Source organism: Stenella coeruleoalba (assembly GCF_951394435.1).
Source record: "Stenella coeruleoalba genome assembly, chromosome: 10".
In the NCBI taxonomy this organism is placed as follows: domain Eukaryota; kingdom Metazoa; phylum Chordata; class Mammalia; order Artiodactyla; family Delphinidae; genus Stenella; species Stenella coeruleoalba.
This window is the reverse complement of record NC_137156.1, coordinates 20,242,362-20,255,333: the sequence shown is the minus strand read 5'-3', so window position 1 is coordinate 20,255,333 and position 12,972 is coordinate 20,242,362. Positions and strand designations below refer to the sequence as shown.

The following is a 12,972-nucleotide window of genomic DNA, read 5'->3' as shown; positions in this document are numbered from 1 at the left end:
GCTGAATAAGGCTGTACTTAATAATTTTCTTATTCCATCGGTGTTGATTTGGAATGAAAGGAAAGACGCTCTGGAAGGAACCCTGTGTCCAAAGTCACATTACTCAAGTGCAGTTTCAGGAAAATGGGTTGTGTAATTACTGCTATCTCCTGATTACCCCGGACAGTTCTCTGGCGGCTCTAAGGATGGTATGGAAAGCATTCCTGAGGCTGTTTTGCTCTGGGTACTTCCCCACTGCCATGCCTCACCTCATCCCAACACCCGTCCCGGCCCTCGCGTCCCCTCCACACACACGAGACCAGAGACAGCCGGCCTTTCAGACACCTCAGAATGGAGATGGAGCCCCAGCTCCCCGCTCCACTCCGCTGGGACGGGGCTGGGACCACTTAGCTCCCTCGGCAACCAGCTACCTGGATCCTCATAGCAGCACAAGGTGACTTCAGCTGCAGGAAGGAGGAAGCCCTTTCTGAACAGCCAGAAAGCACAGGGCCAGCCCCTCCACTGTGGTGTGTGAAGGGAGGGAAGGGACCAGGGAAGAGCTGTGAGAAGGACCAAGCAGGTCTCCTGAAGCCGAAGAGACTGAAGGGAAGCTCCTATCCCCCAGAAGCCACTTTCCGCTCACCAAAAAGGTTTGAAAGACACGAAGGCCGGGTTTGCCTGCTGCTTTGCCTCCTAATTTACAGGCAGCAGCAGTGTAGGGACACGTTCCATGAAGGACAACAGTGCCCCGAATTCCCCTCCGGCCCCCACCAACCAAGGCACAGAGCTACCCATCTCTGTGCTCTATGAGAGGTTTCATGGCTTCCTCAGCAGGGATTTCCTGCAATCTGTGTATCATCTTCTTCCATCAGGAAGGTATTCTGAATATGCGCTATTATTTTAGGGAGCTTTCTGACATAAGGATCTCTCTGCCTTTCCACCTCAGCCAATTTATCTCCCCCTTTCCAACAAGCTACACATTCCCTATGTTCAAACTCTGTTACCCAAGCACAGAATCCTGGTTTAAAATGCTTGACAAAAAAAAAAAAAAATATGAGGACATGTACAGACAAAATGTACTCATATCCTTAATGTGTATTCCAGAAACGTGAGAGGAAAATGAAAGAGGCTAATTTTGATGTTCAGTTTTGGCTTTTTAAGTTTCCTCTTACTGAACAGAAAAAAATAAGGAAAATGAAGCACTCTCACTCTTCATTAACACTCACTGCCTTCCTTTCAAAGCATGCAGCTCCTGGCATTCTGCTAATAGCTGTGAGTAAAATTCACACTAGGGTAAATCTCAGGTTACATTAAAAAGGCTTCTGTTTTAGTATTAGGAGTGGAGGTCAGAGGATTGCCAAATCCCTTCATCACTCCAGCTCTTTAAAGAGCAGCCATATAACAGAGGCAGAACTCTCTATGACACAAATCACAGCAAGATCCTTTCTGACCCACCTCCTAGAGAAATGGAAATAAACACAAAAATAAACAAATGGGACCTCATGAAACTTAAAAGCTTTTGCACAGCAAAGGAAACCGTAAACAAGACCAAAAGATAACCCTCAGAATGGGAGAAAACATTTGCAAATGAGGCAACTGACAAAGGATTAATCTCCAAAATTTACAAGCAGCTCACGCAGCTCAATAACAAAAAAACAAACAACCCAATCCAAAAATGGGCAGATGACCTAAATAGACATTTCTCCAAAGAAGATATACAGACTGCCAACAAACACATGAAAGAATGCTCAACATCATTAGTCATTAGAGAAATGCAAATCAAAACTACAATGAGATATTATCTCACACCGGTCAGAATGGCCATCATCAAAAAATCTAGAAACAATAAATGCTGGAGAGGGTGTGGAGAAAAGGGAACACTCTTGCACTGCTGGTGGGAATGTGAATTGGTATAGCCACTATGGAGAACAGTATGGAGGTTCCTTAAAAAACTACAAATAGAACTACCATACAACTCAGCAATCCCACTACTAGGCATATACCCTGAGAAAACCAGAATTCAAAAAGAGTCATGTACCAAAATGTTCATTGCAGCTCTATTTACAATAGCCAGGACATGGAAGCAACCTAAGTGTCCATCAACAGATGAATGGATAAAGAAGATGTGGCACATATATACAATGGAATATTACTCAGCCATAAAAAGAAACGAAATTGAGTTATTTGTAGTGAGGTGGATGAACCTAGACACTGTCATACAGAGTGAAGTAAGTCAGAAAGAGAAAGACAAATACCATATGCTAACACATATACATGGAATCTAAGAGAAAAAAAAAATGTCATGAAGAACCTAGGGGTAGGACGGGAATAAAGACACAGACCTACTTGAGAATGGACTTGAGGATATGGGGAGGGGGAAGGGTAAGCTGTGTCAAAGTGAGAGAGTGGCATGGACATATATACACTGCCAAACGTAAAATAGACAGCTAGTGGGAAGCAGCCGCATAGCACAGGGAGATCAGCTCGGTGCTTTGTGACCACCTAGAGGGGTAGGATAGGGAGGGTGGGAGGGAGGGAGATGCAAGAGGGATATGGGAACATATGTATATGTATAACTGATTCACTTTGTTAAAAAGCAGAAACTAACACACCACTGTAAAGCAATTATACTCCAATAAAGATGTTAAAAAAATTGAATCAAAAAGTATAAAAATAAAGAGCAGCCATACAGAAAATCTCAGACAGAAAACACAAAGGTTTGAGAGAGGGTTGTAACATGTAATGTTTAAGAGAAGAAGAAAGTATGAGAGAGGAACCAAGTGAAGGGGCAAGAGAAAGGCTGTTTTCAGTTTGAGGGAGAGACCAGGTCTCTGCTCTCCTCACCCTCCCGCGGGAGAACTCACAATGGGGAGAAGCCAGGGAAGATCTTCCGCAGGCTGGTGCCGATGTGTGCCAGCACCTCGCTCACGTCCTCAGGTGATGCCATCTTCAGGGAGATGCTGCACTTCTCAGTTTCCACAACCATCTGCAACAACCAGGTTGGACACTGCTTAATAATGGATCCAATTCCTTCGATTTTTTTATTTTAAATAATGTAAACTATATACGGCAGTCCCCCCTTAGCCGTGGGGAAACATTCTAGGACCCCCAATGGAAGCCTGAAACCTCAGATAGCACCGAACCCTATATATGCTGTTTTTTCCTATACATACATGCCTGTGATAGTTTAATTTATAAATTAGGCATACTAAGAGATTAACAACAATTAACTAATAATAAAATAGAACAATTATAACAATACACTATAATAAAATTTATGTGAATGTGGTCTCTCTCAAAACATCTTACTGTATAAATTTAATGCCTTTTCCATTTTTTGTAATTGAAGTATTGATGTACATATTATATAAGTAACAGGTATACAAGATAGTGATTCACAATTTTTAAAGTTTATACTCCATTTATACTTATTATAAAAATATTGGCTATATTCCTTCCTGTGTTGTACAATATATTCTTGTAGCTTATTTTCTACCTAATAGTTGTACCTCTTAATCCCCTGCTCATACATTGCCCCTTCCCCTTCCCTCTCCCCACTGGTAACCACTAGTTTGTTCTCTATATCTGTGAGTCTTTCTTTTTTGTTATATTTGCTATTTTGTTGTATTTCTGAGATTGCACATATAAGTGGTATCACACAGTATTTGTCTTTCTCTGTCTGATTTATTTCACTTAGCATGATGCCCTCCAAGTCCAACCATGCTGCTGCAAAAGGCAAAATTTCATTCTTTTTTATGGCTGAGTAGTATTCCTGTGTGTGTGTGTGTGTGTGTGTACACATACCACATCTTCTTTATCCATTCATCTGTTGGTGAATACTTAGGCTGCTTCCATATCTTGGCTATTGTAAACAGTGCTGCTATGAACACTGGGGTACATGTGTCTTTTCAAATTAGTGTTTTTGGGTTTTTAGGATATATACCCAGGACTGAAACTGCTGATCATAAGGTAGTTATATTTTTAGTTTTTTTGAGAAACCTCCATACTGTTTTCTACAGGGGCTGCACCAATTTACATTCCCACCAATCACGTACACGGGTTCTCTCTCTTCTCCACATCCTTGCCAGTATTTGTTATTTGTGTTCTTTTTGATGACAGCCATTCTGTCAGGTATGAGGTGTATCTCATTGTTTTGATTTGCATTTCCCTGATGATTAACGATGTTTTGCATCTTTTCATGTGTCTTTTTGCCATCTGCATTTCCTCTTTGGAAAAATGTCTATTCACGTCTTATGCCCAGTTTTTAATCAGGTTGTTTGTTTTTTTGATGTTGAGTTGTATAAGCTGTTTATATATGTTGGATATTAACTCCTTATCGGTCATATCATTTGCAAGTATTTTCTCCCATTCAGTAGGTTGTCTTTTCACTCTGTTGATGATTTCCTTTAATACCTTTGTTCATCTTAATTAAGCAGTTATCACACTCTGTGGTCATAACTTCGGCAATTTGAGGTGCAACAGCAAAACTCGCACAAATTTCTTTTTCCTGCTTCACAATTTCACAGATAGAAGATTCGGTCTTGCCATAGATCTTAGCATCCTCAGCGTACAAATGTTTTTCTTTCCTTATTAATCAAGAACTTTCACCTTTTCTCTTAAAGGGAGCACTTTATGGCTTCTCTTTGGCACTTCCAAATTGCCCGTGTCATGACTCTTGTGCTTTGGGGCCATTATTAAGTAAAATAAGGGTTATTTCAACACAAGCACTGAAATACCACAACAGCAGATCTGATAACCTAGCTGGCTACTAAATGAGTAACGGGTGGGAAACGCTGGATGAAGAGATGATTCAAGTCCTGGGTGGGAAGGGGCAGGACAGCGTTAAAATTTCATCATGCTACTCAGAGCAGCATGAAATTTAAGATTTTTGAATTGTTTATTTCTGGATTTTTCCATTTTCCAACCATAGTTGACCACAGGTAACTGAAACCACAGAAAGTGAAACTGCGGTTAAGGGGGAACTTCTGTACTCACGCTGATAGATACTAATACAATACCAGCTTCTTAAGAAGCACTTCCTTAAAATAATGCTCTTAACCTTAAGACTGAAAGAACTGTTTGGGTAGAGGGTGGTTAGTTTGTCAGAAACGTCCAGAAACTGAAGCAAGTTTCTAAGGGCCAAACTGCAGATTCAAACAGACCACCACCCCCACCCCCACCCCCGGTGATGGAAACTGAATAGCCACATTTGCAGGTGAGTTCTCCTTTTACCAAGATTTCATCTTGACTTACGAAGTCTGTCACATCCCTAGCATCCAGTGTAAGTAAGAATACCTCCTTCAGTGAGCACCGGAGGATAACCCAATAGTCACTTTTTTGTAAAATGTGTTTTAAAAACAAGACACATCATGAGATGTTTAAGTAAAATGGTGAAACCTTTTGCCTGATAACAAAAGAAAAATCAAGTGCTTATAAAAGCTTCAACTATTCTAAGAAGACAGGATACTTGGAAAGGATTATACAAAGGGAACAAAGTAATAACGTTCATGCTAGGCGAGACTCATTCCTATAGTAACTGCTGGAGATGTCCAAAAATGCTGAACTGAGGTCATATAGCTAGTCTTACAAGTAAGTATAAAACAACCTGACAAAAAGGGCAGGTCACAAAAGGGAAGACAGGTTGATTATAAACACGTTCCAAATAAAAAGAACTGACTTCAATCACTCTTTTTAAAAAAAAATACTATTTATTATCTTGGATCTCAAAAATATTCATGTACAATTCAGTCCTTTTGATGATCACTGCATCCAAATATCCTTATACATTTACCTCCTGTTGTTACTTAATTTGTACAAAAATATGATGGGGAAACACTACCCTTAATGTGCGATTAGCCAACTGGATTGACAAAGAAGCTTTTAGATTTGCTTTAGGTTGTCCTATGATTAGCTGAATTTTAAAAAAATAATCTGTCTTTCAGAGTGTTTATGTTAAAAGAACAAGCAATCCAATCTATTTGTCAAAATGATGAGATCAAAGAAAAAGACTTCAGTGATCTGAGTCCTTAAAATGTTACTTCTTCGTAAGTACCCCTAGGAGAATCTGTTAACAGGTATTTAATACATACCACCTTTGTGCCAGTTAGTTGGCTCCCTATATAAAAAACATTTTTTAATCCTAATTCTCAGCACATTCATTCCTCAAGGAATTAATGGCACTGCCTTTGAAATTCTCTAGACAAAAGATTGCCCCGGTCTTGTAGAAGCTGGTCCAAGAGATATTTACCCCCAAAGAGGCAGCAAGCATTATTGTACTTGGAGGTATTTACTGATGCAACACTTCAGTGAGGTGTCTTAAGTAAGACTAAAACTGCTTTATGAAATGAGGCTCAGATATTTTATAGGCACCTATCTGGGCAAATGTATGTTTTAAAAAGCCAGATACTTTGGGATGCAGCCACCTTATCTATGTTCCACACCCCACCCCCTACCTTCCCACCACAGGTAATTATATTTTTCACTATAAGGTACTTCTTCTTTCTTCACATCTAGTGCATCTATTCAGTTCACAGTTTGGGTACGAGTAATTAGTAATTAGCTTATTCTAATTCCACTTAATCTTAACATCTAATCATCCTTAATTGCACAGGATTGAATAGAATGACACGGAAGAAGAAAAGGTGACAGGTGGGAAGAAATGAGGCCTTTAAATTCAACTTCACATAAAAGCATTCATCCAGCCCTGCATAATGTGTCACCACCTTTGCATAATGTAAAGAATTACAACAAAGTGATAGAGGTGAGACCAACACAGTAAATCATTTCATCAGGAAAAAGAACTCCCTCTCAAATATCTCTTTCCCTCCTATTTCAGCTGGGGAAAAATAGAATGTTTGAAACAATTTTTGCTTAGACACCTAGCAGAACATAATTCATGACAACCAATACACATTTAAAATAATAGTGATATAAGCCCTAGTATCCTATTTAAGACTCAAGTTTCCAAGCCCACTCTGCCTCTTGTTTTAAGGTAGAACCACCTGACTAACCTTTAAGTTTTGTATTTTTTTGGGGGGGGGGGGGGGTGCGGCTGCGTTGGGTCTTCGTTGCTGCACACCGGCTTTCTCTAGTTACGGCAAGCGGGACCTACTCTTTGTTGCGGTGCGTGGGCTTCTACTTGCGGTGGCTTCTCTTGTTGCAGAGCATGGGCTCTAGGCCCGTGGGCTTCAGTAGCTGCAGCACGCAGTCTCAGTAGTTGCAGCATGTGGGCCCTACAGTGCGGGGGCTTCAGTAGTTGAGGTGCGTGGGCTCAGTAGTTGTGGCTCACGGGTTCTAGAGCACAGGCTCGGTAGTTGTGGCGCATGGGCTTAGTTGCTCCACAGCATGTGGGATCTTCCCGGACCAGGGATCGAACCACTATCCCCTGCATTGGCAGGTAGATTCTTAACAACTGCGCCACCAGGGAAGTCCAAGAAAAGCACTTTTTACTAAACCCCAGCCAACAGATCTGTAAAGTGTTTTTCTTTCTTCTAACAAAAACAGCCAGGGGTGGTTTACCAAAATCGTTCTATGACGTAGCAAATAATTAACTTATAATTAAAAACAAATTTTTTAGCAGGTACTTCAGTTGTACAAAAAAAGGTCCAAAAATTCTATAACTATAAAACTATACAACTGTTGGTCTCTATTTATTGACTGTGACAGCAAGAGAACTTGAACACCAGAAAGTGTGATGGCAAGGAGACTTGTAAAGTAAGATGAAGGTCTCCCCCATTTTCACAAGAAAGAGGAAAAGAGCAACAGTAAAATCACACTTCACAAACTCAACAACACATTCACTCACTCTCACTCATATACCATGAATTGTGTGTACCCCCTGGCATTTTATTGGAATTTACAAACTGTAATGAAATAATGATAAAAATAGCAATGACAGAGAAGTTAATAAACCCCAGAGAACATCAGAAAAAAAATGTTCTAATCGAGGCTAGACTGCAAGTGCCACAGGCAGACACGATCATCCTTATGATTTCACATCAGAGAAAATCAAAACCAGAGACAGCAAGGGTCCTGAGGTTACACAGGTTATTCACTCTCAACCTCTGGAACACAACAGAATCAAATGCCCACCCCAGACATATTGAAGCCTAACTGTCATGAGAGTGTGTGTGTGTGTGTGTGTGTGTGTGAGAGAGAGAGAGAGAGAGTGAGAAAGTGTGTGTGTGTGTGTGTGTGTGTGTGGCAGCAGGGTGGGGTAGAGCTGCTGGATGTAACAGTATCTTTTTGATTTTTTATTCAATTTTTAAAGGTTACACTCCATTTATAGTTATTAGAAAATATTGGCTGTATTTCCTATGTAGTACAATACATCCTTGTAGCCTGTCTTAAACCCAATAGCTGAGGTATGAGTATTTTTAAAAAGCACCATAGGCAATTTTGAAACATCAAATTTTGAATACCACTAAGTGACTCGTATTCCAAGTGTCTGGATTGCTAGCTCCTCTGTGAAGTAGTACCACTGTTTCACTATATAGTAATTTCATTCCCAAGGTCCGTACCATGGGACAAAGTCAAACTGAGGTCATGTTGTAGCGCTATTTTTGTGGTACTTACAACCACAGCTCCATGGGACTAAGGTGGATTGCTTTACACCCAGTTCCTCTGAATGCTGGACATATTGAACGGACAGGACCACAAGTGTGGTAAGAGCAGTTCCAGCAGCCACATGGGAAAATTAGTCTTGCTATATCAACATCCTTTCTCATAATTAAATACCACAGTCTAATCATATTCTGAATATAACCTTGGCACTGGCATTTCAATAGCGCCCTTCTATTCCCATCCCAACCCCGAAATCATAAACATAAACATTCCTGAATTAAGACCATCAAGAAGGCCCTGGTTATGTCATCATTCATGAGTTATCACTCACTCCTGCATATGTTTGCCCATTTGGGCAAATATATGGTGCTGTAATTTTTCTTCCAAACGCCAGTTCTTGGAGAATGATAAACATAGGATAAAACATTGCGCTAAGATGGACTATGGAAAAGTTCCAAGGATTTGTATGTAATCTCAATCAACATAAAGTGATGATTTTGACAATTTCTTTTACGAATGCTATCAGCAAACTACGCACACTCTCTCTCTCTCTCTCTCTCTCTCTCACACACACACACACACACACACACACATTTTCTTTAGAGTTTTAAAAACAAAAAAAACATAAGTAGAAGGAAGGAAATAAAAAGATCAGAGTAAGAATGCTATCAGCAAACTACGCACACACTCTCTCTCTCTCTCTCTCTCTCACACACACACACACACACACACATTTTCTTTAGAGTTTTAAAAACAAAAAAAACATAAGTAGAAGGAAGGAAATAAAAAGATCAGAGTAAGAATCACTGAAATAGAAAACAATCAATGAAATCAATAGAGAAAAACTAATGCAACTGAAAAGAAAGTTCTTTGAGAAGATCAAAAGAATTGATAAACCTCTAGCCAGACTGACATGGAAAAGAAAACAGAGAAGAACCAAATTATCAATATCAGGAATGATATTCTACAGATATTTAAAGGATAACAAGTGGATACTATGAACAACTTTATACCAATAAATATGACAAGCGAGATGAAATGTATAAATTTCTTAGGAGACACAAACTACCAAAGCTCACTCAAGAAAAAAAATATGAATGTATCCATATCTATTAGAGAAACTGAATTTGTAGTTAAAAACCTTCCCTAAGAGAGAACTCCAGGCCCAGATGACTTCACTGGAAATTCAACCAAACATTTAAAGAAGAATTAACACCAAGACTACATAGAATTTTCTAAAAACAATTGAAGAGGGGGGACTAATTCCCAAGTCATTCCATGATACCATGATTGCTCTAATACAGAAAGAAGATTAAAACATTTTAAAAGACAGAGAGAGAGAATTACAGCCAATAAGTCTCATTAACATAGTTGCAAAGTTCCTTCACGAAATTTTAAAAAATGAAATCCAACAATATATAAAATGAGCAATACATCAGAACCAAGTGGGGTTAATCTCAGGAAGGAAAGGTTGATTTAATATTTGAAAAATCAATAAAATTTACCATATTAACAAAAGAAAAGCACACAATAATCGTATAAAACAATAATTCCTAATACAAACTTTCAGCAAACTAGGAATAAAAGAGAACTTCCTCAAGCAGATAAAGGGCATCTATGAAAACCAACAGCTAAAATCACACTTAATGGAAAAAGAATGATGCTTTCTCTCAAAGATAGAAGTAAATCAAGAGTATCTGTTCTGGGCTTCCTTGGTGGCGCAGTGGTTGAGAGTCTGCCTGCCGATGCAGGGGACACGGGTTCGTGCCCCGGTCCGGGAAGATCCCACATGCCGCGGAGCGGCTGGGCCCGTGAGCCATGGCCGCTGAGCCTGCGCGTCCGGAGCCTGTGCAACACAACGGGAGAGGCCACAGCAGTGAGAGGCCCGCGTACCGCAAAAAAAATCTTATAAAAAAGATGTCAATTCGTCCCAAGCTGATTTATAGATTTAATATAATCCCAATGAAAATCTCAGCAGACCTTTTTGTAGAAACTGAGCTGAGTCTAAAATTCATATGGAATTGCAAAGAACCTAGAATCACTAAAACAACTTTGAAAAAGAACAAAGTTAGAGGACTCACACTATCTGATTTCAAGTCTTACTATAACAGCCTCAGTAATCAAGACAGTGTGAGAGCAGCATAAGGATAGACAAATAGACCAAAGGGACAGGATTAAAGGGACCAGAGTCCAGAAATAGACCAACATTTATGTGAACAATTGATCTTCAACAAAAGTGAAAGCCAGTTCACTGGGGAAATGACAGTCTTTCAAACAAATGGTACTTGAACAAGTAAAAATACTATACATAATGGGGAAAAAAAAACTGATCCACATATTGCTTTATACACAAAAATTACCTCAAAATGGATCATAGACCTAAATGTATAACTCAGAGCTATAAAACTCCTAGAAGACATAGAACATCTGTGACCTTAGGTTAATCAAGGATTTATTCAATATGATACCAGCATGATCCATAAAAGAAAATACTGATAAATTGAACTTCATCAAAATTTAAAACTTCCACTCTTTGAAAAGCACTGTAAAGAAAATGAAAAAAGAAGCCACAGACTGAGCGAAAATATGTACAAATCACATATATGATAAAGGGTTTGTATTCAGACTATATAAAGAACTCTTAATAAGAAAACAACTCAATTTTTTAAATGGCAAAAAATTTGAACTGACACTTGAACCAAAAAGATATATGACAGCAGATAAGCAGATAAAAAGATGCTCCACACATCTTTAGTCATTAGGGAAATGCAAATTAAAACTACAGATGAGAAAGCACTACAAATTTATTAAAATGGCAAAAAATTAAAACGCTGACCATACCAGTGTTGGGAGGATGTGAAGGAACTGGAACTCTTACACAATGTTGGTGGCAACGTAAAGTGGTACAACCACTTCGGAAAACAATTTAGCTGCTTCTTAAAAAGTTTACATACACATTTATACTATATACATACATACATTTACATACATACAATTCAGCCACTCCACTCCTAGATATTTACCCACAGGAAATAAAAGCCAATGTCCAATCAAAGATTTGTAAATAAATGTTCATTGCACCTTTGCTTGTCGGCCAAAAACTGGAAACAACACAAATGTCCATCAGTGGGTGATGGATAAACAAACTGTGATATAGTCATACAATGGAACACTACTCAGCAATAAAAAGGAATGAGCTATTGAGACATGCAACAAAATTAATCAGTCTCAAAATAATTACACTGGCTAAAAGAAGGCAGACAATAGTACACACACTGTATGATTCCATTCGTATGAATTTTTAGAAAATGCAAACTAATCTATAGTGCTGAGAGCAGATGCCTGTAGATGATTATGAATGAGGAGGCAAGAAGGAATGTTTACTAAGATGCCTGAGAAAACCTTGAGGTGATGAGTATATTCAGCATCTTGACTGTGGTAATGGTTTCAAGGGTCTGCATGTCAAAACTTATCAAACTGTACACTTTAGTTGGCTGCCCGTTACTTATAGTTCAATAAAGCTGTTGTTAAAAATCTACATTTTATTAATACCAAAAGATTCACTTATCACTCTATTCCCAGAAAGAGCTTACAGATTACTGTAGAACAGCTATGAAATGTTACTGCTGTAACTTGTACAACGTCTCTAAGGAACGGTACTCTCATGTTTACATGGCCAGGTAACGTAAGAGCTAACTGTTCTTTTCAAATTGAGTTATGGAGAACGTGTTTCCCTTATCACAAATTCCCGGCCCCCTCCCACCTAACCCCTGTTCAGTCTCACATGCAGAAACTTCCATTTTCCCTTACCTTGTTTTTCCACATTATCTCAAGAAACTTTCAATAGTGAACCAAATAGAAGGTATTAGCTGGTGTCAGAAACTCAAGAAAGGTTCTGACCTTGCAGTAATGACAAACAGGTTATTCACACCCACCTGAGTTGGCTTGCTGCACAGGACACCGTGAATCTCCAGGTAGCTGAAGGTTACCTCGAGCTGCAATTGAGGGAGGAGGGGGAAATAAAGACCTGTAATGAGGGTTTTAAAACCTATAATTCAAAGTAAAAATGCTACAATTAGAAACAGTCCAGTGCAAACAAAACATTGGGCATCTTCTCAAGGTAGGCTGGTTTAATATCTCCATACATTCAATACAACATGACCTTGATCTAGCATATTTCAGGAAAAGCATTATTCACTTTCCCAAAGGGCTAAAAGGAAACTCCAAGTCTGACTTTTTAAATTTCATCCAAGGACAAACCCAATGGAAAGTTTCTGTACTTCTACTCCAGTATTTATTTACTGAGAAATGAATAGATGAAGGGAGTCATCTAAATAGACTTTTTTTTCTCTTATTTCAAGATGTCGCTTCAGCAAATCAGATCAGGATAGAGACAATGTTTGTTTTCCCTTCTCTCTAAACCCTTACCTC

General features: G+C 39.0%; 1 protein-coding gene across 7 annotated transcripts in view; it reads right to left on the bottom strand.

Annotated features, from left to right (window-relative positions):
- The window catches only part of CARMIL1 (capping protein regulator and myosin 1 linker 1), a 353,818-nt gene that overhangs the window by 178,173 nt on the left and 162,673 nt on the right, over nt 1–12,972 (bottom strand). For all 7 annotated transcript variants that reach the window (XM_079933710.1, XM_079933709.1, XM_079933705.1 and 4 more), the window contains 2 exons: nt 12,477–12,536; nt 2,844–2,965 (listed from right to left, as the gene is read on the bottom strand). In XM_079933710.1, the coding sequence (XP_079789836.1) occupies nt 2,844–2,965 (122 nt within the window). In that variant the 5' untranslated portion in view covers nt 12,477–12,536. The remainder of the gene's footprint in view (nt 1–2,843; nt 2,966–12,476; nt 12,537–12,972) is intronic.